The 27,792-nt window shown below is 34.9% G+C and overlaps 2 protein-coding genes and 2 long non-coding RNA genes across 7 annotated transcripts; 1 reads left to right on the top strand and 3 right to left on the bottom strand.

The window, feature by feature from the left end:
* Positions 1-3,309: 3,309 nt before the first annotated feature.
* On the bottom strand, positions 3,310-19,662 carry LOC100634154 (myosin-IIIb-like). Its single transcript, XM_019999013.1, has 28 exons — positions 19,465-19,662; positions 19,338-19,397; positions 19,193-19,290; positions 18,722-18,824; positions 18,560-18,665; positions 18,331-18,487; positions 18,183-18,276; positions 17,961-18,080; positions 17,234-17,342; positions 16,993-17,109; positions 16,851-16,951; positions 16,630-16,716; positions 16,403-16,585; positions 15,890-16,001; positions 15,715-15,782; positions 15,605-15,670; positions 15,417-15,497; positions 15,332-15,370; positions 15,140-15,225; positions 15,039-15,089; positions 4,950-5,003; positions 4,543-4,799; positions 4,202-4,308; positions 4,043-4,143; positions 3,831-3,995; positions 3,656-3,779; positions 3,530-3,598; positions 3,310-3,479 (listed from the first exon to the last, which is right to left on the bottom strand). The coding sequence occupies exons 1-28, from the start codon at positions 19,579-19,581 to the stop codon at positions 3,435-3,437; spliced, it is 2,877 nt and encodes a 958-aa protein (XP_019854572.1). The 5' UTR covers positions 19,582-19,662; the 3' UTR covers positions 3,310-3,434.
* LOC109583598 (uncharacterized) lies at positions 6,151-8,694 on the top strand. Its single transcript, XR_002185603.1, has 4 exons — positions 6,151-6,447; positions 6,498-6,876; positions 6,931-7,270; positions 7,346-8,694. It is a non-coding gene; the product is annotated as an uncharacterized LOC109583598 (long non-coding RNA).
* Positions 19,663-19,725: 63 nt separating the features above from the next.
* On the bottom strand, positions 19,726-21,047 carry LOC109583596 (uncharacterized). Its single transcript, XM_019999014.1, has 4 exons — positions 20,952-21,047; positions 20,295-20,573; positions 20,095-20,229; positions 19,726-19,990 (listed from the first exon to the last, which is right to left on the bottom strand). The coding sequence occupies exons 1-4, from the start codon at positions 21,000-21,002 to the stop codon at positions 19,838-19,840; spliced, it is 618 nt and encodes a 205-aa protein (XP_019854573.1). The 5' UTR covers positions 21,003-21,047; the 3' UTR covers positions 19,726-19,837.
* Positions 21,048-21,952: 905 nt separating this feature from the next.
* Positions 21,953-27,792, bottom strand: LOC109583597 (uncharacterized). 4 transcript variants are annotated; one of them, XR_002185600.1, is made up of 4 exons: positions 27,413-27,792; positions 27,128-27,233; positions 25,919-26,005; positions 21,953-25,878 (listed from the first exon to the last, which is right to left on the bottom strand). It is a non-coding gene; the product is annotated as an uncharacterized LOC109583597 (long non-coding RNA). The 4 variants fall into 4 exon arrangements; XR_002185602.1 differs by having other exon boundaries at positions 21,953-25,866; XR_002185599.1 differs by having other exon boundaries at positions 21,953-26,005.

The raw sequence follows: 27,792 nt of genomic DNA, 5'->3' as shown, positions 1-27,792 counted from the left end.
ACATTGCAGTAATCAAAAGGACAGTGTTTGTGAAGGACTGTGCAGTTATGCTCATGGTTATAGTACAACCAGTTATTGCCAGATCTTCTAATGGGATGAGGCATCCATTGGATATCACATTCAGCCACACCTGAATTATGAAGTGCATCATTGCACTGGCAGACTTTGGAAACCAATTCAAGACCAAGTGGACATTTGAAAAATGAAACATTAACAGTCAAATAGGAATTGTATAGGCGATATTGATTTTCAATGCTATCAAATCTATGCTTGATAAAAAAGGTGCCTTTTCTTTTGCTGGTGACCATTTTCAATTGATATGTGAAATATTTACACTCACGTTTTGTTTCTTGACTGTCACTGCTATTAAGCAGAACCTCAATGGTGCTGGTATTAGTGATTACAAGTACAGTTGGACTGATACCTCCGCACATTCCAACAGTCACTAATGGCAGGCTAATGTATTGACCAGGATATAACTGTTTGTGAATGAATCTTGCATTGCAATCAGTAGTAGTAGTAGTGTTATTAATACAAAGGCAGACACCGATTGGAGTTGATGTAATGTATGAGGAAAGAGGAGTTGGAAATTTTTGAAGATATATGTTAGCAGAGCAATTGATGGCTTCAGTGAATGGTGATGTCCTGATGTCTCTTCTAATAGTATTAAAAATATTTATTCCCTTGCATTTCCAAATTTTTCCATTATAAACATCATTTCCAGCTAGTAATGCATTATTGTTCATAAATATTGGTGTAAAATTCTGAAATGTGCAATCTTCAATTAGTGTTTCTATTTTGAGGACAGAAATATCAACATAAATGGCCCCTCCAACGCCATATGCTGTATTATTAATAAAATTCACTTCCACGTTACTTTTTAAAATGATACCTTTACCAATCTGCATTCCAGCACCATTATTAATGGATGTATTATTTATTAAGTTCGTAGGGTGGTCAGTAAAACTTAGAAGGCTCTGGCCATATGCATAAATTCCACAATTGCACTCAGATACTGTGACATTGATAAGATTTATGAGCCCACGGGGGCTTTTGTTATAAAGAAAATCTAATCCACATCCAGTTGAAACTCCTTTGATTGTAACATTGCTTAATGTAATGTTGTCACCATTTGATTGAAAGGATAAGCCTGTGTTGTTTGTTGCTGTTACATTAATTACTGAAATATTATTACCATTTTGCATGATAATGAACTGAGAAGCATGTATTTTATTCTTGATAGTGAGGTAATGACCATTTTGACTTATGAATACTTCTGCATATCCATCTACAATAATGTCTGAGAGCTTAATGTTGTCTTTGTTTTTGCTTATAAAAACCCCTTGAGATTGTTCATATGAAATTAAGTATATATGAGATATAAAGATGCCATTGTTATTGCCAATTACTGCCATCATGCTATTGATTATAGTAATACTTTCTAAAGTGATTCCATTGTAATTGTTGGCTACTGCCAGTCCTGATAGTTGTATTTCTGACGTTGGATCTAAGAATTTTCTTGCATTTGTCTTGTTGAATGAATCAGTTACATGTACTGTGACATTTTTGAGAGAAATGTTGTTTCTGTTTCTCATTATCAATCCTATTCCATTATAAACAGTCACATTACTGATCCTGATGTTGCTACCACTGTTTAGTACTGTAAATCCTGATGCATTCCATGGCTTATTATAAATTTCAGTTTCGAAAGTAATGATAAAGTTATTGTTAGAACCTACTACAATATTCCTGAGTGTAACATTTTTTCTGTTAAACATCACGTCCATCATACCAAGTACATATACATTGCTAACATCTATGTTATTGCCGTTGTGTCCCACAAATAATGCAACATCAGTATATAGCCCAGTAATACTCAAATTGCTGGTAATTTTTTCAACTGTAATTGTTCCACCAATTGCTTTGGTCTCCATAATGTTAACATTGTGGCTATTTGAGCTACCATCAATAAAAAGAAGAGAACACAAGAAACTTTCTAGTGTCAGGACATCACTTGTTTTTGTAGCTTTTACTGTGACATTTCTAATAGTGAAATGATTTCCAGTTATTTTTATTGTAATCTGTCCTTCATTTACAGCTAAATTGGTGATGCTTATGTCACTGCTACAATCATCCACTGAGAATAAGAATTCATTGCATGTTTTATTTTGATAAGCAGTGACTTCAAAATTGGAGATACTCAAATGACTGAAAATGCTTTTAAATTGAATTTCACCACCAGTTACTACTACATCTCTAACAGTTATGTAACTACTGTAGTGCCTCCCTTTAATTGTAAGTGCATAGCATCCATCACACCATATCCTTACATTGTTCAAATTTGAATGATTGCCTATCTGATCAATGTATATGCCATTACTTTTGCTGTTTGAAATCACAACATTTTCTAGTTGCACAGTAGCATTTTCAAAAAAAAGTGAATAGGGTAAGTATGATCCATAAAAACTTGTGTTGCATACCACAGCGTTACTAGATGACAAACTTACAGAATAAATCCCTTTTAAAATAACACCATACACCTCAATATTACTGTTGTTCACCAAATTAAGAAAGTCAAATTCTAAATTCTCAATTTTGATCATGTCAGAGTCTTGAATAATTACTGACATATTATAAAGCCTTGGTTTGTCCATGATACCTTCAGAATAGCTTCTCATTGCTATATATTTGAAGTGAGCAAAACTGTAAAAGTTACCAGGTATTACATGTATCCCTGGTAAAAAGATAAATGTAGAATTTGAAGGGAAAGATCGATTTGCATAATTTGAAAAAATATGGCATTCATAATTTGTGATGGAATGACAATCCTCACTACCACTTGCAACAAAAAAGAATGTGGTACTACTAATATCTTGAGAGACAACAATGGACACCAACAGAAATAAAGTGATCTATAAAAATACAATAAAATAATCATAATGATTCAGATCACTCACTATTTTAGTCATGATATTTTGAAAAAAAAAGATATTCTGTGCACTTGTTTTAACCAAAAGTGCTTTTTATTGATACTTATAATGATTATTTGCTTGTTGCAGTTTATTTTGTTTTATAATAACAATAAACTATCATTAGTTGACTTTAACAATACATAAACTTTTTGGAATAACATATTTACGTGTGGATTCACTCGAGAAACAGTATCAGTGCAGATACAATACCAGTAATATTAAATAGTGTAAACAACTAGATATGGATCAATCCTAAATTGATTAATTACGGTTTTATAGCACTCTGTGTAGTGATTAATTTTTTGCAACTACTTTCTCTTCCTCTTATTTCTCTGGATTTTTCTTATAAAATAGATCATAAAGTAATAGTATATAAATAATAGTTAATAATTAATAATGGAATAAAAAGCAAAAATGATGATAATGATTATGTGAATTATTTCTTTATTAAGAGCACAATGTTTAGACAATGGCATGAGCACTACCACTAATTTTAATTTTTACTTCCTACAAACAATATTAAAAATAATTTTCATTATTATTATTATTTCATTTACATTTTCAGTTTCGTCACAGTCTTCTGGACAAGGTAAGACTAATAAATCATTACTGCTCTGAATGGGAACCTGAAAAAATTGCACAATATAATACATGTAAATAATTATATTCCTTCAATTTCTCACTTGATAATGATATTCCACTAAATTGTCAATGCTGTTGTGAGGATTTGTCTCCCCACTTAATACATACTTACTGTTTGGCAGTTGTGATATTGATAAATGATTGATACTATCCTTAATTTTTGATCTGCAATAATAACAACAATGATAATAGCCTCCACCCTCTCTTTTTCATTACTTGTAGCTCAATATGTGACTGAATTTTTTTCTGTTAATTCTCACTAGAAATGTTCCATGTTGGTGTGGTTTCAGCATTTCCTCTGCTTTCTTTTGTGATATCATGCCGTGTAGCCAGGAGTGCGAGGAAGAGACGGAAGAACGAAGCATTCGTGACTGCTGGTGTCTAAATAAAAGGGAAATAATCTTAAAATATTGATATTTTGATCTTACGGTCTTTTAAGTTCAACTTTTACAAACATAGTGTCATCCATTTTTAATCTGGAGCTTTTCTTTCTCAGAGACTCAATTTTCTCTTCCTCTTCCTCATCATCCTAAAGTGAGAGAAGCAATAATGGTGTAATTATTATAGCATCTATCAGTGCAACTAACGGAGTCCAATAAAAGTGGAGGTGGTAATTCTCTGATGTCAGCAGGAGGAGGGAGCTTTGGTAGAAGGAAAGACAGTTGCTGTATAATTAGACTCTCTCTTTGATCATCTAAAAACATCAATATGAATTATTATGTTGTTACAAACTGCATCATTTTTTTTCATTAATTTTAACAAAAATTAAAGTATATATAGCTTGAAATTTTGGTAGAAAAAAATAAAAGTTTGTCAACTATGTAGATTTTTTATTACAGTACATGTATATATTTTACAAGCCACAAAATCCACAAATGCCGGAAAATTTTTAAAAATGTACTAAACTAATGATACATAGCTTACATACCCAAGTGTCTTTTTTCATCTTGATTGGTCAATCTCTCTAGCCTCCTCTCAACCTTACTGCAATTGTTTTTAGCATCTGCCATTAATTTTTTTATAGCTGCCTTATCCTGTTTCATTGCTTGCAACACTTTCTTATATCTTCTTCTTTGAATGAAACTAATAGCAACAGACTGTAGTCTGCTAGCTGCTAAATGATGCTCCTTCATTTTCCTCTCAAGCTTATCAAGGTGATAGTGGCGTAGGAACAGCTTTGAATAACTGAATATGAGAAGGATGACAAATGTATCAGCTGTTGTTAGTAATTGTAGCTAAACATACATTATGTATGTATCTGTGTATGCATGTATGTGTGTATGCATGTATGTATGTAGGGTAATACACGCATGTACAATCATGTGACATACATACCCTATCTGATATTCTGCATTAGTTATTCCAGACTCACATAATATCAACTGACAACTATAAAATAGAGTAATGACAGTAGCAGAATGTCACATACAAAAAACTTGGGGTCAATTACAATTGTAAGTGTAAGAAGGGGCTCAATTACAATTACATAATCGCAATTGAGGCTTAAGCCTCAACAGAATGCAATTAAAATTTTCAGTTTTAATAGCGTACTGACTACCAACTCAATGCAGCAGATGCAGGAAAATGCCCTTAATCTGCCTCAGTAGTTATGTACTTCACATTACATGATCATATGTACTGTATAGCGGGAAATTTTGGAGGGGCTAAAATTTGGCGAATTGCTAAATTTTAGTGATTGGCAGATTTTAATTTGGTGAATTTGTGGCCACGTGCCATTGACTATGCATATAATGGCTCAAAATGGCGGATTTTAATTTTGGCAAATGGCTATTAAAACGCCAAGTTCGCCAAATTTAATCTCCTCCAAAATTTCCCGCTATATATACGGTACATGCACTGTACACAAGTACTCAGCTTCATGCCTGCTCATGAGGTGCTGTTTAGCTTGCTTAGTAGAGCTTTCTAGAAAATCCTGATTTGTGGTATTTTGTCAAAAATGGCTAGAAGAAAATTCACCATTTTAATATTTTTCCTGATGCATACATGTTGTATTTATTTTGAGCTCATTCCAATCAATTTTGTATGAATTTTTAAGAATGCTAAAACATCTGGCCTGAGACGATTACTAGCATAAAAATTAAAAAAAAAAACAAGATTCCAAATGACCAACAAAAATATAAGACAAATTTTATTTTACATAGCAAGGTGATCCATAATTTTTTAAATAATAACTTGAAAGTACTGTGTAGAGTAAAATTTACATCACAAGAGTAGGATTTTAATTTTGTATTTTTGTTGGTCATTCGGAATTCTACGTAATCTTGTTTTTTTTAATTTTTATGTGTTTTAGATATTTTATTAAAAATAGCTCCAAGAGAATTCATCATAATTTTATGATAATATCAATAGTAATATCAGTAGTTTTTAAACCAATACTATTACTTTTAAAGGTTTTTAGCACTTTATTGTGTACATTTATGATAGGATCGATGGCAGCATATGGTTTATTGGTGTATGATGATTTATCAATGACTACTCATGATGTCAACTGCATAAGGTATAAAAAAAATAGGATGATACAATATTTTATAGTCCACTTCTGAATCCTAAAGGCACCTCATTTACCCAGTGTAGCTCTCATTGGCCGGCTGGTAATTTTCACTGCTAATAATAGATTCCTTTCTTATTTATTATAGCTGCAGATACTTTACATGCTATCTGCAGTCATGGTGAAGGCTAGTGGATGGTCCCTCTTCTGTTGAACGAAGAGTGAAAGTTTGCATCCGTAATACTTGGGGGACTGTGTGTAATTCTGGCTGGGGCACAATGAATGCTAATATAACCTGTCATTAACTTGGACATCAGAAATATGGTATAGTGGAAGAACACTCACCATGCAGTCTGCTTATTAGATATTAACAGGTGCAGAGCCAGTGTATTGGTCCGCTTATGGTAAAGGCTTTTATCCTCTTGCTCTGGCTGGTCTCGCTTGTAACGGAGAAGAGAGTAATCTCTTGAAGTGCAGCAGAAACTACTACTTACTACTACTGTCTTGTAATGGAGATTGAAGCTGCTGGTGCCAAGTTTGAAAGTAAAGGAATCTATCCTGTAATTTTTTACATGCAAATCTCATTGAGTTGGTAGGACTCTGTGATGAGCTATCAGTTTGTGTCATTGGTACTTCATATGCTAACATGGGATGTGTTGATTTGTGTAGGAACAGGATTTGACATAGAGTTTGCTCGTTTCCTCATGAAGCAGGTTCTGTAGTATGTAGACAATTAGGCTACTCGCCATAATGGTAAGAAAAATATTCAAATTTAAATTATGTTTATTTTTCATATATATTTCTTAGGTGTTGTAGTTATCAAGGAGAGGTTTTCTGGAGATGTTCAAGCATGTGTTGAAGACACGGACTCTGGAGTAATCTGCCGAAGTAGCACAATTTAGTATGATAAATACAGATATGTGTATATGCAACTATTGTATTAAAATAAAACTATTTATTTTGTAGGGGTCAATACTGTATATTCTAATTGCAGTCATGGTGAGGTTAGATTGACTGGTGGATGGTTGTATACTGACACAAGGAAGGATAGAGATCTATATTGATGGAGTATGGGGCACTGTCTGTGATAGAGGATAGGATACTGATGCTAATGTTGCATGTGCTCAACAAGGTCTTTATCCTTCAGGTATATGCACACATTAATGATGTTAATACATTGACAATTTGACATTATGCTCCGTCAAACTATACAATTTTATAGGAGATAGACATGTTATGGTGCTTTTTACGGTCAAGGATTAGGGCCAATCTTTCTATCTGGTTTAAAGTGTACTGGTATCGAGAATAATTTTTTGAACTGCAGTAGAGATGTATTAGATGCTGAAAATATGGTAGACACTATGAAGATGCTGGTGTAGCCTGTCAAGTTACACTATTATAATTACTATTATAATTACTATTATAATGGCATTTTATTTGTTAATTAATTTACTTGATTACAGGGTCATACCCAGTTATATTTAGTCACAGGTTTGGATCAATATTTGGCAGAGAACTAATATTTGTGTCTGGTCCTAGCTTTGAATTGAGTGATATTACAAAGTGTCTGTTTGGTATACTTGTGACTGATGGAGTCTACCTGACTGAGACTCAGTGTCTCTGTGTAGTACCACCAGCACATGATACTGGGTTGACTATTTGACTGATATTAGGATTACAATTAAGAGGAGTGAGGCTACTCTGAGTGGAATAACACAATACAGATACAGTTAGTGATATACTCAAAGCTATTATACATTGCTTGCTAATATTGTTGAGTGTTGACTATTATATTCATCATGCATGCATGATTGCACTTTCACTGTCATTCTTATGCATTTCCAGTTGATAATCAACAGTTGCTAATATATACTGTGGAGTTGACACTTTCAAAATAAACAATTTGTAAGGACTGTACATATATATCTTTATTTTCTTTGTAGTGCCAATAGAAAGTGTTATGCATATTAGACAACTTTGGTCATGGCTAAGAAACTTAAAGTAGTTTTCATTACCTCTTTTTCAGCTGTTTTAGTTCTTCTTTGGGATCATCTTTTGTCTTTTCAATTTGGTGCCGATTGGTATTTTTTGAAATCTAATTCTCATAGTAAATCTTTCTTTTACATTGGATTTCTATTTTATTTCTTTCATCCTTTCTTTGGTCTATTGGCTGATGTGTGGATTGGAAGATACAAAGCTATACTGATTGGCACAGTGCTATGTTTCATATCATGGATTATGTCTGGGATTGGATTCATCATACAAAGCTGTAATGGTCCTTATGAAGCACTTTGGTTAGTGTATAGCCTATCATCTTTGGTCCAGTATGTTGAAATAGCTTTGTTTACTGCTAACATTATTCAGTATACCATTGATCAACTTGTTGGAGCTTCAGCTGATGAACTAAACACAGTGATATATTGGCATTGCTTTGCCTTTCCAATGCAGTATTTTCTCCTTATCTTGGCTAACTGCCGTAATACTTATAAACATCTTAATTTGATCATATTTATACTATCAGGAGTAACTGTATCTCTTGTACTGGTGTCTCATTCATCCTTCAAACACAAACTGGAAAATATATCACTGATCAAGAATCCCATCAAACTAATAGTTAGAGTATTGTGTTATGCCAGGAAGCACAAGTATCCTGAGAATCGTAGTGCTCTGACCTACTGGGAGGAAAATGTTCCTTCAAGAATAGACCTGGGTAAGGATAAATATGGTGGACCATTTACAGAGGAAGAGGTAGAAGATGTGAAGACCGTCTTTCGTATAATACCATTATTCATTGCAGTAATTGGATATTCAATAAGTGAAGAACATTATTTTCATTTTTCTAAAAATGATGCTTCATTTCTAACCTGCCTTCTATTAAATGATGCCTTACATAATCTATGTTCACTTCTTCTATTACTCATATACTTGTACTTTGTTAGAGTTTTTTTCTACAAGTATATTCCTAATATGCTACGTAGGATGAGTATTGGACTAGTCTTTGCTTTGCTGTCAAAAAGTCTTTATTTGTTACCGTTTTTAAGCAATACATGGAAGGGCTTAGCTTTTCAGATACTTATTGGAATTTGTTACATTTTAGTCAATCCTGTTTCACTTGAGTTTGTAGTAGCTCAGTCACCAATGCAGGCTAGAGGAGTGATGGTGGGCATATGGTATGCTTCATGGCAGATTAGATCTACTCTGTCATATTTTATAGCTTTTTTATTCAATTGTGAGCATCAGGATATCTGTTCAAATTTCTATTACCATCTGACAAAAGTTATCCTGCTTCTTATTATTCTGACAGTGTTTGTATTGCTGGCTAAACGATACAAGTATCGTGTGAGAGAAAATGATATTACCGTATAGCCACAAAGTTTCGAGGCAATAAACTTTCGCGAATCAGGCCACAAGTCTTTTTTCGCGAATTAACTTTCGCGGTTCCTGCTTTAAAGCACACGTGTTTATGGGCAATACGGATATTTCACGGAATTAACTTTCGCGAATACGGAAAATCCGCGAAAACAGCGAAAGTTGTACCCTCGAAATTAAGCGGCTATACGGTAATATTTATGAGATCGTTGATCGTACTTATCAAAATTATTTCCAACAAGAGAAAGAATACAATAACCAAGAGAATAGTATAGACATTAGTTTCACTGATAACTAATAGTTTGTATGTTATTTGTTGGTGTACTACATTGCACTTTCAAAAACAACATCATTAATAACTTAGTGCATCATACTTTCAATTTCTTTAAAAATACTGATGAATAACTGTTGTGCTGCGAAGGAATCTGACTATGGCAAAGAATTTTAATTTGGTTTTCATTACTTCTTTTTCAGCTGTCTTGGTTCTTTTTTGGGATCATCTTCTGTACTTTCAATTTGGAATTGATTGGTACTCTCTAAAATATAATGATCACATTGTTTTTGCTCTGTCTTCAGTTTATCTATTCTTTCCTTTTTTTGGTCTATTAGCTGATGTGTGGATTGGAAGATATAAAGCCATACTGATGGGCACAGTGCTATGTTTCATATCATGGATTATGTCTGGGATTGGATTTATCATACAAACCCTTGATGGCCCTTATGAAGTATCGCTGTGGCTAGCATATGGTATATCTTATTTGACCCAGTGTGCTGGCCTAGCTTTGTTTACTGCTAACATTATTCAGTATATCATTGATCAACTTGTTGGAGCTTCAGCTGATGAACTAAGCACTGTAATATATTGGCACTGTGCTGCTTCACCACTTAAGTCAGTTCCTTTTAGTTTTGCTAACTGTTTTGATACTTATAATCATCTTAATTTGATTATGTTTGTACTATCTGGAGTAGCTGTATCTCTTGTACTGGTGTCTCATTCATTCTTCAAACACAAACTGGAGAACATATCACTGATTAAGAATCCTGTCAAACTGATAGTTAGAGTATTGTGTTATGCCAGGAAGCACAAGTATCCTGAGAATCGTAGTGCTCTGACCTACTGGGAGGAAGATGTTCCTTCAAGAATAGACCTGGGTAAAAATAAATATGGTGGACCATTCACAATTGAAGAGGTAGAAGATGTGAAGACTGTCTTTCGTATAATACCATTATTGATTGCGGTAATTGGGTATTTACTAAATGAAGAACATTATTATCATTTTTCCAATAATGACACTTCATTTTTAGCGTGCTTACAATCAAATGACATTTTGTATAATTCAGGCTCTTTACTTCTGCTACTAATATACTTGTACCTTTTTAGAGTTTTTTTCAACAAGTGCATTCCTAATATGTTACGTAGGATGAGTATTGGCCTAGTCTTTGCTTTACTATCAAGAATTCCTCTTATGCTACCCTTCTTAAGCAATGCGTGGAAGGACTTTATTTTTCAGATACTATTTGCATTATCTTATATTTTAGTCAATCCTGTTTCACTTGAGTTTACAGTAGCTCAGTCACCAGTGCAGTATAGAGGAGTGATGGTGGGCCTATGGTATGCTTCACGGCAGATTGGTGCTACTTTAAGAATTTGCTTGAGTCTTATATTTCATTGTGAACACCATGTTATCTGCTCAGATTTTTATTACTATGTCACAAAAGTTGTCCTGCTTGTTATTATCCTGATAGCATTTGTACTATTAGCTAGATGTTACAAGTATCGTGTGAGAGAGAATGACGTCAATATTTATAATATTGTCGAACATACTTATCAAAACTATATGAGACTAGAAGAAGAATACAATAACCAGGAGAACAGTATGGACATTAGCTCAAATTAATCATTAGTGATTGTGTGTGATTTGTTGCAATGCACTTTCAAAAACAGCTGCTACATAACTTTCATAATGCTTTCAATTTCATTAGCTAAGTGTTATGCTGTGAGAAATAGAAATTTCTTTTTTCAACTATCTTAATTCTTTATTGGGTTTAACAATTGTTTTATTGAGCTTATTTCTACACAAAATAATTATTATTGTAAGAATTGTTTTTGTACATGTAGTATCAATGAGCCACACTCTTTCCAAATACATAATATAAAGGTTGTTTATATGTAACTGCATTTGTTTACATAAATAAAACTGTATACTTTTAGTTTTCTTGTATGCTAATATAAGCTGCTGTCATATTAAGCATGAAGGACCACTTCTGTCATTGCAAGAATTCCTTATTTGTTATTATTTTTTAACAATACATGGAAGGAGCTTGTTTCACAAACACTTCTGGGAATATTTTATGTTTTAATCAATCCTGTTTTACTAGAGTTTGTAGACCAGTGCAGTGCAGACTAGAGGAGTGATGGTGGGCCTATGGTATATTTCATGGCAAATTGGTTATAATATAAAAATTTTTCTGAGTCTTCTTTTCCATTGCCAGTATCAAAATATCTGCTCAAATTTATGCTACCATTTAACAAAATCTGTCTTGCTTTTTATCATGCTGATAGTGTTTGTGATACTGGCTAAATGTTATAAGTATCGTGTGAGAGAGAATGAAGTTAATATTCATCAGATTGCTGCTGATGATCATTATCAGAGGTTCGTAAAATTGAGTGTGACACTTCAAAGAGGCTCGCTTGTTAGAGTTGGTATAATTATGATGATTGATGGAGCTGAGGGTTTGCCGAGGAGGCTCCTGTGATGTCCTTGTAGTTTATTGCAGATGATGAGTGACAGTAGATACAGGAAAAAGACTCCATTTCCTTTTCCTGTTAGTAGAGTCTTCTTTAAGAAATCAAAAGCTGCAAGCTGCTTCAGAGAAAGGAGCATAGGGCAGGCTCAAATCAGATGCAAGACTTTATTGCATAATTTTTTGTAAATTTTAAAAGCATTGTCCCTAAGTATAAATAAGCACTTGTCTACTATTAGTATTAGATCTTATAGCTCCATTGAGCAGTGCTGCTATGATGATAGAGGCAGACTTTTAATTAACAGGAATAGGAGGTGGAAGGATATACAGAGTGTATCCAAATGACTGGGTATCTATCATTGATAAATGCATGTACATACTAATGTCAAATCTTTCCTCTTTTGCCCAGGTCATTTATGGTTTGATGTTACCCCCTTCTATATTTGTTGCTCTTGCTTCTTTAAAGTGTGTAACAGATGCTATACCAAAAGATCTACTGACAACTGCATGGACTAGCTGGCCCGACAGAACTTTTATAGGCATGATATTTTTAAGTTGCTCAAAAATTGGGCAAAAAACCATGAGCTATAAAAACTAGGATTTCAAATGACCAACAAGAATACAAAATGAAAATCCTACTCTCATGACAAAATTCTACTCTACATAGTACTTTTAAGTCATTATGTAAAAAATACGGATCACCTTGCAATGTAGAGTAGAATTTAGGTCACACAAGAGTAGGATTTTCATTTTGTATTTTCATTGGTCATTTGGAATCCTACTTGTTCTTGTTTTTTTAAAAACTTTTATGTTCTTGTTTTTTTAAAACTTTTATGTTCTTGTTTCTGTTGATTTTTAAAAATATTTGTAATATAATAAAGTGAGAATAATAGGGGAGAGTAAAAAGAATAATAGGCAATTGTTTGGAATTTATGAATAGAATTATAGGGCAAAAATTAGCATAATTTGGACACCTGACCCATGGTGTACGTATCCAAGGGGTGGGGGCTGAGGGGGCTTGATCACCCCCTTAACAGAGGCGTATTTAGGGGGGGGGGCTGAGGGGGCTTGAGCACCCCCCTCAGGGCTGGGCTCAGAAAAAATTACTGAAGTCCTGGACTCTTGCATCACTACCAAGCCTCTTAACAAAGCTATGTAGCCCCCTGATCATGATTTCAGCAGTTTCCAGTGCTTTAAGGAGCAATCAGAAGTACCAGTAACATAGCAGTATGCTTGAAATGATCCTGGCCCCACCCGTAATTGACGAAAATGCAGGAAAAGGCTGTTTTACCGCCGTAAAAGTGGGTGTGGCCAAATCGCGGTGTGCTTCGCGCCCTCAACACCCCCTTCCCCAATTCCTAGATACGCCCTGCTTATGGCTGGGCTTAGAAAAAATGACTCAAGTCCAGGACTCTTGCAACCCTACCAAACCTAACAAAGTTATCTAGCCCCCTGATCATGATTTCAGCAGTTTCTAGTGCTGTAAGGAGCAATCAGAAGTTGTCAGAAGTACAAGCATGCTTGAAATTATCTTGACCATGTTTGACCCCACCCATAATTTTACAAAAATGAAAGAGAATGCCATTTTACTGCCGTAAAAGAGGGGTGTGGGTGTGGCCAAAATCACGGCACACTTCATACGCCCTCATCATCCCCCTTTCTAAATTTCTAGACACGCCCTGGACTTCTATAGCTAGATAAAAGAATAGCATGATTCTCTTTCTTCTGAGATTTGAGCATGCACGACTAGGCCAAATTCTGGAGCATAATATGCTTCTTTTATAATTAACAAAATGGTGGAATGAGGTAGGTAACCATAGGTTGGGGATAGAGAGAGGGCAGCTTTATCTTATTGTAGAGTTGTTTGAAAAGTTGTGGGCTTGCACATAGATAGTTGGAGTAGAATGGTGTAAAAATTAGCCTTGTAACATTGACCAAAAAACCATAATACTCTCCATTAGCTATTGACAGAAGAAGATGATGATGAAGACAAAAAAGTGGACTGAGCAAAATGATTGTTTTGCAGATTTTTGACTTTGCTTATAAACAGAGTTTAGAGCCACGCTAGTGATACCAATGGAGTCCTCTAGTCAAGATAAGGTCCTTTAAGAAGTCTGGTAAGCATAGGGGCTCATTCACCTGGTATAGCAGGCTGCAAAGTCATGGACGCCATAATTGTTTTGGAGTGAATCCTATGATCCTACATGTACTTAGTCATGCTACTGGGTTACTAATAGTACACAGTCTTGGGCCAAGTTTTGTCAAAATGGCTAGAAGAGAATTTTTAGTTTTTATAACTTTTTTCTGATATACATACAAGTTCTAGCTGTATAGAGCTATCCAGTTGGAGCTGATTTCACTCAAAACATGATTTTAAAAATTAATTTTTAAAAATACCCAAAAAATTGGGCCTGAGATCATGTATTATGAACTAGGATGAATCCTGCTAATAGTGCACACAGTCTCGGGCCAAATTTCATCAAAATAGGAAGCATAAAATTTTTCATTGTTATGATATACATGTATATCTAGTTTGAGCTGATTCTGATCATAATTGAATTTTCAATGGATTTTAAAAGTTAATTAAAAGGAAGCTTGTTAGCTCATGAAGTGTGCTATTTGACTCACTTAGGATACTTTGTAGGAAACCCTGGTGATAATTTATAATTACTGCTAAGACAGCTGCACTGCTGTTTTTTAAAACAAGCCATGTTTTTATGCAAAAATATCAAAATGGTATTTTTAATGTGTAATTGTAATTGAGGTGCATGGTCATGCACATACATGTACATGTAACTTACACATTAACTAATGATATGTCACTTGCATCACAATAACATAAAGAACCAAACCTACATGCATCACATTAACAATTATTTTATTGCTATTAGCTATTACATACCTCTCGTGGAATTCCTGAAAGGTAGGTCTATACGCAAATCCTTCTTTCCTTATTTGTATGGTAGACATCATTCCAGTGTACCATAGCTAAAATTACAAATAAACTATAACAACAATATCTCTTAGAGATATTTTCTCCACTCTCTTCTTCCCCTCCTTTCTCTCTCTCTCTCTCTCTCCTCTTCACATGTACCTGTCGCTTGACAAACTCATCATCAAAGAGATGTGGCTTCTATAATATATATCAAATGTATGCCAGTATCAATGCATTTACATACTTTAAGTTTGTTTGGTTTAAGACAACGAATAAAATGAGGAACAGCTGAACTCATTTTTGTGACTAGCACTGACAATGAGCTCTGAGAGGTGTCAAGGTTAGAAAAGGAGAAAAAATAAATGAAGTGAAGTGTGTACATAAATGTACACGTAGATCATAAACATAAGATCAATTGCTTGTATTCATTACTTTGAATTGTGAACTAATGGTTGGAGTGTTCGTAGACCTACCTCTTCTAGCATTGCTCACTCTTCTCTACCAAACATTTGATTACATTATTAAAAATTAATACTTCTTACTTTTCCCGTGCTTTTACGGGTTGCTGTTGTCTTATGCAGTGCCAAAGTGCCAGTTCTGTTGATAGTTGCTATAATATAAATAATTATAATGAGATACTGCCTACATGTACAAGTATGTATTGTGCATGTGTTTCTCTGACATTCTCCCTCTCTCTCAATTTTTATCTACATGTACCTCTGAACAATAAGCTAACTAATTCATTAGTGCTATTTTCAAAACATTTCTTTACTCCTGGTGGCAGTGTATCCATATTTTTCTCTAAAAATCCATTAACTGAGTATAACACCTATAGTAATAGTAAAATAAATAACAATCATGACAATGATTGATTTAGATAAATAATCATTGTGAGCTTAATTTTACAAGCTCCCTGAAAGCATATGTACATACCATATAGCGGGTTTATTTTGAGAATAATAAATTTTGCAAATGACCCGTATCCGGAAGTTTGCAGCATTAATTTTCGTGAATTTCCACTATTCTGCCATCTTGTACTGTATTAAATTGATTTTCAAGGAATTTAATTTTGCAAATCTTAAAAAATCTGCAAAATTCGCGAAATTTGTTATCCTCAAAAAGAAACCCACTATACGGTCATGAGTTTGACAAAAAAGTTAATGGGACTTATAACTTTCACTAATTAAAAAAATAATGGTGCCTTCAAGGTACACAAAATTATTATCTTACTTTTCCAGCAAAGTGCGTTATAGTAAATGTCCCACTCGAGATGCTTTTTGATGGAGTATAGAATGATTCTTTCTTCATCCTCTCATTTAATTTGTGTAAAAAGTTGGCATCAGTTGCACGAGGAACAGAGCCTTGATCATCAAGCAAGTGAAACACACTCTTGGAACCAAGGAAAAAACAATCCTGAGAAAAAAGGAAAATGAAAATAATTTCTATATTCTGTGTACCAGCAGTGGCTGTGTGTCTTGTACGACAATGTCTGCTCCATTAACTCCTTCTTCATTGTACTGACTTAATTCAATATGGAATATATGCTGCAAAGGTGTGTGAGAGAAGAATTTATTAAATGGCATTACAAAAAAGAGGTGAGAAAATATGCATATACATGTAGATGAGAGTAAAAGAGTTAAATTATATAGTGTATAATAATGTGTGAACATCTCTGTACTTGAATAAAGAAGTTATGCAGTTGTTCATTAGCCAGATTAATGCATAGCTGCTCAAATGAATTTCTGTGGAAATCCTCAAAACCAAAAATATCCAATATACCTACAAACAGTCACTTGACAGCCACAAAAATTAACACATACCAATATCACAGCCCCATGCCACATCTTCAAGTGTTGGTGCTAATAACTGATTTATTTGATTCACAATCCAGCGAAATAATCTGTCATACAGTGTTTTACTGATACTATCACGTATAGCTAGACAGAAGGATTGGAAGAGAGTAAACAAGAGAGACAGAACTAGGAAAAATTTTTATTTTAAGCCCAGTATATATGTACATGTACTTGTATGTATCAAGTAATTGACATTAGTTTTCTTTACCTTCTGATTTTATTTTATTATTATGTTTACGTATGATTTCTCCCCTTGCAGTCGACATACTTATTGTTAACAACTGTATAAAAGTATCACTCTCCAGTCCCAGCAGTCTCTATACAATAAGACATTAATAATGTAATTAACATTTACTCATTTGTATAATACTTTAGTCATTCATTGGGAGTAACAAAATTTGGTAAAATTGACTCAAATGCCACAGCAGTGAAGCAAATTATGGCAATTCACCATTTGGTAGCCAATAACTATTTTTAATGAATTGGTGTTTCAATTTTATATTGTCCTAAAATTTGTGAACTTGCCAAATTTAATCCTTCTCATTATAATGTATGTACTAATTACAATTATAAGAAATATGACCATTAACTTTTTGTTTATAGTTGCGTACAAGAGTAGATTCTTAATGTATGGTTTGGTTATGAAACCACTATTGTTAAAGACTTCCAATTGGAAACAAAAGACATCTCCAGTTGTGAGCATTTTAAGCTTAATGACTTGATCAAGAAAGCTCAATGCAAGGTGTGCATAAATATTCAGCTAATTTGGCATACAAATATTTAACAATGTGATGAATCATATACAAAAAAAGTATCGCAGTGCTAACAATAAATTTATTTTAATAAGTATTCAACTACTTGTTTGTTAAGGATGTAGTTATTCAACAACTAAATATAATGTTTGATCTAACCTAAAATTATTTTATTGCACTTACTGAGGCAATGTCAATTGAATGTGATTGTGTTATTATTGATTGATCACTATCATTTTCATCAATATTGATATTACCAATGTGCAGTATTGAACCTATTAAGAGGAAAATATCTTCCTGCTCCTATTAGAGAGAGACAGCAGAAAAGAAAACAAGAAGCAAGCACAAAACAGAAAAGAAAGAATGACGTTAAACATGTCAGTGCCTGCTAGCTATTGATTATACTTCTTCTTTAAATCCAACTAGATCAAGACAGTCTCTCAGTTCTTTAAACTTTTCTTTCTCATCTCCACATGTAGTCGTCTTCCCTCCCAAATACCTAAAATTATTACAAGGTAAAATCAGCATAGCATGCCACAGACAGCACTCTAACCTAAATATGCATTTATCATGAATGTTTAGGTTAATCTTCAAAATTGTGTCCAGACCCTCCAGCATCCAATAAAAAACATGAAAATTTCTCTCTCCAGGGTTCTGGTACACAACTCTTGACTTCTCAAGTAAATATTCATTTATTTTAGCTCCAGTAACTGTTTTATAAATATTTATAACATTGCATGCCAGGTATAGAAAACAGTACATATTATTGTTGTTTATCTAACCTTTTCCCATTCCGTTAAATTTCAGTTGAAGATATTTTCCAAACCTAGATGAATTATTATTCATTGTTGTTTGAGCATTTCCAAATCCTTCAAGTAATGGATTCATCTAGAGAAAAAGAATAATAGTGAAAGAGGAAATACATGAGATATTAATCATTGTACTTGCAATATTCTTAGTTCCAGATTGTTACGGCTACCACTGAATTGCGTTACATGCTTCACAAGATACTTACACACTTCAGTTTTACCAGCACCACTCTCACCACTGAAATAAAGAAGAAATTTGTAGATAAGAGCAAATAATGAAACTAAAGATAACAGATAACAAGAAATACTTGGGAGTACATAACAAAAATAGATAGTAATTAAATAATAAATGTATGAGTAATTCATAGTAATGAAAAATATTTGATGAGGCAGCAAAAATTGATCATCTGACTTATGTTTACCCAATGAGTATGAGGACATACAATCTTCACTCTCTCATTCTCCTCATCTCATCTTGTTCCCTTTTCATTTTATTGCACTTCTCTCTCCTCTCCATACCTCCTTATCTTTCTTTTCCTCTCTACTTCTTTGTCCTCTTAATTCTTTCTCTTTCACCCACCCTTTCTCTCTATTTATCAAGTTTACCTGATAATACAGCATTGATCACAACTGGTTGATATCATTTCATTGTAAATTCTTTTTGACAAGTTATAAACATGGGGAATAGTAACATCTCTCAAATACTAAACAGTAAAATAAAAAATAACAATACTATTAATAAGGGTGCTACATCGTCTCCATTGATTATCATATAAGGGTTAATAGATATCAGTATATCACCAATATTACTCTACAAAGAGAAATAATAAGTCTCAACATAAGTAGGCACTAGGCAGCGAGAGAAAGTAGCATCTTACATATATCACATCATTCTGGTATCTTAGTTTAAAGTATTCCAACAGTTTGTCTTCATTGCATATATCAGACACTAGACTAACGTCTCTTACAAGTAAATAGTCATTTATTCTCTCCATTCGAGCATCTAAACTTCTATCTCCTCCTGATGACTGTGATGAGTTAGTCTGGCTGGTCCAGACCCAGACTAGTGATGAGTGATGATCGGAATCGGATCTGCACAATTAGTGGGGGAGTGGCTCTGCTGGCTCATTATTATTTAATTAATGAGTGGGTGTTACACAAGCAACACAATGCAACAAAAATGCCAGTGATATACATCAAGAGTGGATAATTCCACTCTTGTATACATGTATAAACATATTGAAATGTCGTTTATTTCATCATTAGCCTCAAAGAGCAACAAGAATTGCAAGACCAATCCAAAGAAATAAAACAAAAAAAACTTGCAATGATCAAACAAAAACTACTACAAAGAGCTAATCTCGTGTATTTTTTCTTTTCCTCTTCATCTCTTTCAGTATTTCCCTATAATCAACAAAATATAAACTAAGTTTAATATTAAAGAGTGCATGAGATTACACTGTATAATCAACAGCCTTTAAAGACTTTACATTTAAAACATAACTTGCCTTATAAATACAATAAATTGATGGAACAATGCATAACAGAAGAACAAAATTGCTTAGCAACAGTGCCAATACTATCATACAAATTGATGCAATGATTCTAATATCAAAGGATTGATTTCTTCTTGTAGCAACAACCTACATTGTTGTTTAAGAAAAGCGGATACCATAATACATGTATTATGGACAATAAAAATGCTTACAGGATTTTGCATAGCTGGTATGGGTTGAGCATTAAATTTTTGCTGCTCAGCAGGCAAAGGTTGATAATATTCGTAAGGGTTTGGGTTGATATGATTATGGTAGTTTGGAGGTTGCTCAGCCGGAGCAGGGTCAGGTTGACAATCTTGAATACTAGGCGGATAGTAGTTGAAGTCTTGTTGAAAAGGACGACCCTGGGATTCATTCAGGATTGGCTGATAAAGATTGCCATAGTTCACATCTTGATATTCTTGAGCATTAGAATAATATGGACTCTTTTGCTAGAATGATAGATAAAAATGAGAATTAATATTGGTGCCTTTATGGACTGTGGTGCAGTGAGCATGCAGCAGCTGCATGGTGTATAAAATTTGCCTTTACCATCACATTTCATTTTGAGCATATTCAAAGACGTGTGAATGTTAAACCATGCTGAACCACCAAATATAAAATGTACCAATTGTCAAATATGAACTCTTGCAAATACTTCCACTAAATTCTACAGATAGGGGCAATATAGATCTAGTCTACACTCTACAATGATACGTATAATTCTGGTCATTAATAGTATTCAGATTCTGGTCAAAAAATTACGATCTCAATTAAGCTTATAAATTTCTAGTACTGACAGACTATTAGCACTAATACTTTGGACTTACTTCGACACTTAGTAAATTGCTAGTCTCATCTTTTGTTTGCTTTGCTTCCATTATTCTAGTATAGGGTGCGGTTTACGTGCATAGTCTGCATACCCCACCCACCAATTTTGGTAAGGCATGGAATAAAGAAGTTATGCAGTAGATCTAGTGTTGTGCTAGTGTATGGAATTCTATTTTAGCTCTAGTTTTTAACTAAAAATATATTAATTTTAGTGTTAGTCATAGTTCTTTGACAAAAATACAATAATTTTAGTTCTAGTTCTCTAACAATAAATACATCAAGTTTAGTTCTAGTTTTTAGAACTGGAACTAAGCAGAACAATAATTATATATTTACAGTCAAACCTGTCTATTCCGGACACCTTGGGACCCAATAAAACTGTCCTTATTAAAGAGGTGTCCTTATTTCAGAGGTTCATTAATACACACTTATATTGTATTGGGACTGATACTACCTGTCCTGATTAAAGAGGTGTCAGGGCCTTATTTTAGAGTGTCCACAATAGCAGGTTTGACTGTAGTTCTAGTATAGAAGATTAAGAAGAACTAGAACAACACTATTATGCAGTTGTTCATTAGCCAGATTAATGCATAGCTGCTCAAATGAATTTCTGTGGAAATCCTCAAAACCAAAAATATCCAATATACCTATACAAACATAAGATCATTTGCTTGTATTCATTACTTTGAATTGTAAACTAATAGTTAGAGTGTTATTAGACCTACCTCTTCTTGCATTGCTCACTTCTCTCTACCAAACATCTCATTACGTTACTAAAAATTAATACTTCTTACTTTTCCCGTGCTTTTACTGGTTGCTCGTGTCTTATGCAGTGCCAAAGTGCCAGTTCCGTTGATATATAGATCTAGTTGCTATTATGAATAATTATAATGAGATACTGTCTACATGCACAAGTATGTAAGAGTGTGTGTGTGTGGTATTGCACAAGTTGTTGGTAATACTTATACAAAGCTAAAATAAGGTTATAGATCAACTCCAATTTGTGTACTATGAAGGATTAGCAACAAAGGCTACAAGATTCTCTTTGATAACAAAAAAAGGACACAACTGTTACAAAGAAAAGATACTAACATAGAGAGAGAAATCTGAGAAGTGATAATGTGTTATGCACATGTGCACACAAGTTATGATAATAATAACAAGTAGTATAATAATAATGATAATAATAATAACTGTAATGATAGTTAACCATCCACTACAGTACTCCCCCTCCAGCGTAAGAATACCTTATAAATTGAGACGAGAGGGAAAATGAACTTGGCGTCCTAAACAAGTATGAGTGACAGCAGTGGAAGGAGTAGTAGGTAGAGTAGCAGTATGATTAGTAATAGGAGTGTTAGGAGTACTGTTGTCAGTAGTAGAAGTTGAGGAATTAATATGAGCAGTCTTTAATCGATCTATACTGACAATATCATTCCGACCGCTGATATCTAAGACAAAATATTTGTCTGAGTGAGACAACACTCAAAATGGGCCATCGTATGGTTGTAGCAAGGGCCTCTTAACTGCATCTCTACAAACGAAGACATATTGAGTAGTCGAGAGAGATGTGTCTATAACTGAATCACGAATATTTTGAATGCGAGTAGCACTAGCACATAATGTATAGAATCAGGAGTAGAGGAGGGAAGGAGAAAAAAATTTACCAGGGAGACGGAGTGGCATATCATATACTAGTTCTGCAGTAGTGCAGTGAAGATCCTCCTTAAGAGCAACATGTATGCTGAGTAATACCAATGGAAGAGAGTCGGTCTATGAAGAGTCATTGTGAGCTTTAAGAGCTACTTTCAGTTGTCGGAGGAAACGTTCCACAATACCATTTGCTTGGGGTGGTAGGCCATGTTGCAAATACGTGTAGTACCTAGCAATATGATGAGTTGATACCAGACGTTAGATTCAAATTGACATCTGCAATCAGTAGTAATGGTGGATGGGACTCCAAACCTTGAAATCCATCCAGAAATGAGAGAACGAGCAACTGAGAGAGAAGTATTATCAGTGAGGGGAAATTTAAATGCTTCTGGCCATCAAGTGAAATCTATCAATACAAGTGAGTAGATATGTATGACCATGAGAAGGGGGAAGGGGGCCAACAATATCAACATGGATGTGATCGAACAGAGAATCAGGTGTAGGAAAAAATGATAAAGGGGAAAGAGTGTGATGAATTACTTTGGACTGTTGACAAGAGAGGCATGTACGAGTCCATCCTTCAATATCAGAGTAGATCTTGGGTTACACAAATTGACTTGATATGAGTTTCCCAGTAGCTTTAATACCTGGATGAGAAAGTCTGTGCAGAGCATTGAAAACTAATCGACAATCGTTTGAAAGAGGGTGGTACAACTGGGCGTGGTGCTCCATGAGAAACGTCACAAATAATAGAGTGTGTAGAATGAGGAAGAGGGAAAGGTTGTAGAGTGAGAGAGTGATGCCAAGACTCTGTAGAGAGAAACTCACACTTATCTTGAGCAGTAGCCATTTCTTCTAGATTAAGAATAGGAGGGAGTCAAATGGCATTGAGTTGTACTCTGGACAATGCATCAGCAACTGGGTTGTCCTTGCCCTGTATGTGACGAATATCACTAGTAAATTTAGAAATGTAATCGAGATGTCTGATTTGTTGTGGTGAATATTTATTAGATTTAGTATGCAAGGAATATGTGAGTGGTTTGTGGTCAGTGTAAACTGTGAAGACATGACCTTCAACAAAATAACAAAAGTGTTTGATAGCTAAATAAATGGCTAGGAGCTCTCAATCAAGAGTGTTATACTTTTGCTCAGTTGGGGAAAGCTTCCTGGAAAAATATGAAAGTGGTTGCCACTGATTATTCACATATTGTTGTAATACTGCACCTACAGCAATGTCAGATGCATCAGTCAATATGGCAGTGGGAGCTTCAGGGGTGGGATGGAATAATAATGAGGCTTGAGCTAAAGCTTCCTTGGCCTTTTGAAATACACAATTACACTCATTTACTCAGACCATTGCAGCTCAGACTTAGTGTGTGAATGAGTGAGGAGTGTGTGTAAGGAATGCAATACCTTAGCACAGTGTGGTATGAAACGATGGTAAAAGTTAACCATCCCAAGAAACTCTCTTAACTACCGTTGAGTAGTCGGACGAGGATGGCAGAGACCTTGCTCTCTAATGGCTGAATACCATCTGCATTAATGACATGGCCTAAGAAGTGGAGAGAAGGCACACCTAGCTCACACTTGTTGGGGTGAATAAGGACACAATATCACAATATTCTTTAAATCATTCGAAAACAAGGCGAAGATGTTGTTTATGCTCCTCCTCTGAAGAACTTGCATTGAGGACATCATCAATATATGCGTAAGTAAATTTAAGCCCACGTAAGACAGTATCAATAAACCTCTGGAAAGACTGGGCAGTGTTACGGAGTCCATTTGTATGAACTCAAATAACCCAAAGGGAGTAGTGATGGCAGTTTTGTGGATGTCCTCTTGAGCGACAGGGATCTGGTGGTAAGCTCTCACAAGATCGAGCTTAGAGAAAGTAGTAGTACCACGGAGAGTTGAAGTGAAATCTTGGATATGAGGAAAAGGATACCTGTCTGGTACAGTAACTCAATTGAGTGCTCGGTAGTCTCCGCAAGGTCTCCAATCTCCTGTTTTCCTGGGAACCATGTGCAATGCAGAAGATCATTGGCTAGAGGAGGGATGAATTATACCAAGTTCCATCATATGGTCGAACTCAGACTTAGCGAGAGTGAGACGTTCCGGAGGGAGTCGACGAGTACGTGCTGAAATGGGATGACCAGTTGTCAATGAATGAGCAAGTGAGTTCCAGATAATCTAAAAGGAGAGAATGGAAAGGATTAGAAGAAAAGAGAGGGTTAAGTGTGGTTAGACTGTGTGTATTCTGGTGTGTGGATATAATATCTGTCTTTAATTTTGATTCAGAGTCCATCAATATACGATTCTTGACATCAACCAATAGACCATGATGCCTGAGAAAGTCTGCCCCCAATATAGGTTGGCGTACGACAGCCACGGTAAAGATCCAGTGATATGGGTGGCAAAAACCGAGATTTAGAGTGATAGAACAAAGTCCATAAGTGGTAATGGTAGCACCATTAGCTGCTAAGAGATTGATACATTGTTGTTTGTGTTGCCTCTCTGACTTTGATGGAGGAACAACACTGATCTCAGCACCAGTATCCACCAGAAAATGCTGATGTGAAGTACACTCCAGGACAAAAAATAGATAACTAGGAGATTGGCCAGGCACGGTAGTCGCCATTAGTGATCGGCCTGGGGGTTTTCCGATTCCCAGGAGCATGGCTGAGTGCATTTAGCTGCTTTGCTGGCAAAGCGAGAATGATACCAGCAGAGACCAGTAGGCCAATTAGGTAGAGCTGGGCTGGGAGTTCGGTGCTTAGGAAAGTGCTTATGAAGAGTAGTATTATGGTGAGAAGTAGAGAGGGAAAAAAAGAGAGATTTGACAAGAGATTTAAGATCAGTAATATCAGTGCGTAGCTTATCTACCTCAGTTGAGAGTTGTCAGGTTTCAATTGAAGAAACAGAAGGAGTGGCTACCTCAAACACTCTGTTAGCTAATGAGGCTAACACTTCAAAGTCTTTTGTGTCTTTAGTGGAGGCCAAGACCACCCTTACTTGAGAAGGAAGACGCTGGAAAAAGAGTTCTCTGAGAAACGAGGGTTCAGCAGTACTGGCCTTGTCACCCAATAGTTGCTGCATCCTACGAAGGAGTTGCGATGGAGTCCTGTCTCCCAGATCTTTGGTGCTGAAGACCTCCTAGAGCCGTCTTTGTTCCAAGGCAGTGGTCCTCTTGATTCAATCTAGACATCGCGTTGCTGAGACGGGTCACCAATGTGGTATTGCCAAAGCTGTTGGTAATACCAACTAATAAAAGAGCTAAAATAAGAAGGCTATAAATCAACTCCAGCCTATTTACTGTGAGAAATAGCACTAAGGCGATAGGATTCTCTTTGATAACAAAAGCAAAGGACACAACAGTTACAAAGAAAAGATACAGAGAAATCTGAGAAGAGATAATGTGTTATGCACATGTGCACACAAGTTATTATAATAATAACAGTACTGTACTTGTAATAATGATAATAATAATAATCGTAATAATAATAATAACTGTGATAATAGTTAACCATCCACTACAAGACATCTCTAGTTGTGAGCATTTGGAGCTTAAAGAAGAAAGCTCAATGCAAGGTGTGCATGAATGTTCAGCTAATTTGGCATACAAATATTCAACAATGTGATCAATCATATACAACAAAAAGTATCACAGTGCTAACGAGACACCTACGGTGCGTGGCCTCGCCCTTATAACTGTTTGATTATCAAAATTAAAAGAACTTTAACGTGCAAATTGGATATATATATATATATATATATATATATATATATATATATATAACAAGTGTACTCCTGAGGGATAGCAGCTAGCTTGTATAGATCTACCAGACTACCTGCAGAAGTAGCAGCATGCAAGCTACTCCAGCTACTCCCAAATTGGAGGTGTGGCCTGACATCTCAACAACTATTAATTAATTATTTGATGGCAGCAAGCCCTGCAACAAGAAGGAAGTTTCAGATTTTTCTCTTCTTATAAGTGCTATATGATATTATAACGGCACAAATACTGTTGCCTAGATGTAAATTGAGTGATTTGAGAGAGTTTAGGACCTTTAGACTACCTGCAATTCACTCGGGTTGAAATTCAAGAAGCTATAACTCACCAACAAGAAAGATTTAAAGAGTGCCACAAATATTAAAACAATAACTAGTCTTGATCTACTGGAAAAGAGTCTCATTTACCTCCAGAGTACTATTGCTATTGCTGGGCATTTTCTCGTGAGATAAAAAGCTTCTACTAGCTAGAGCTGCTCTCTAAACATCTCAAGGCAGTAAAGCAAGACTTTTCCTAACAGAAGAGAAGCTCGCACAGATTTAGAGCACGCGATTATAAAGATATACATTCTCAAAGACAAAATATAGCACACAGAATGAATGAATGACAGACAGACAAACTGAGTACCTAGTCCTTGCCTACGCAAAGCTGGGCGAGGCCAATAAACATTTAAAACATTGCGTGCCAGGTATATAAAACAATACATATCATTGTTGTTTACATGTATCTAACCTTTTCTCATTCCATTAAATTTCAGTTGAAGATATTTTCCAAACCTAGATGAATTATCATTCATTGTTGTTTGAGCATTTCCAAATCCTTTAAGCAATGGATTCATCTAGAGAGAAAAAAATAGTGAGAGAGAGAGTTCAGAGAGGGAAAGTGCATGAGATAAATGAACTAACATAAAACATAAAAATTTAACTTCATTTTATTAACTTGAAGGCTCTTCTATGAAGTATGTTGTCACAAAATGCATCAAAGCAACAAATTGCATCTTCAATTTTTTTGTTTCACCTTTAATATCAGTCTCACTGATTTTTTACACGAGGATAATGATGAGATCTGTCAACAAAAGAAGTTTAACACTCTAGTAATTTTGCTATAAATGATTTGAAAGTATATGAATAATTAATGAGAATTACATACCCTGCCCCCTAGTGATGGGCGATATGGCCAATTTTCTTAATTTTCAATAACGATCGATAATGGACTTTTAAAGGAAATATCGATTATTAACGATACGATAACCACACCTTCATTTAAGGGTGTGTCAAGGGTGTGGCTGATGATTTTGGCACTGTACTGGACATGAGAGAAAATTATTTCCATGCTCTTGTGCCTTGTTTCTCTTCTTATTGGGGTAGGCTGAGCTAACAACTGGTCAGTTGCCTCTT

Source organism: Amphimedon queenslandica, unplaced genomic scaffold (assembly GCF_000090795.2).
Source record: "Amphimedon queenslandica unplaced genomic scaffold, v1.1 AMPQUscaffold_13295, whole genome shotgun sequence".
Classification (NCBI taxonomy): Eukaryota; Metazoa; Porifera; class Demospongiae; order Haplosclerida; family Niphatidae; genus Amphimedon; species Amphimedon queenslandica.
Note: the sequence above shows the minus strand (reverse complement) of the source record. Positions and strands in the feature narration are given on the sequence as shown.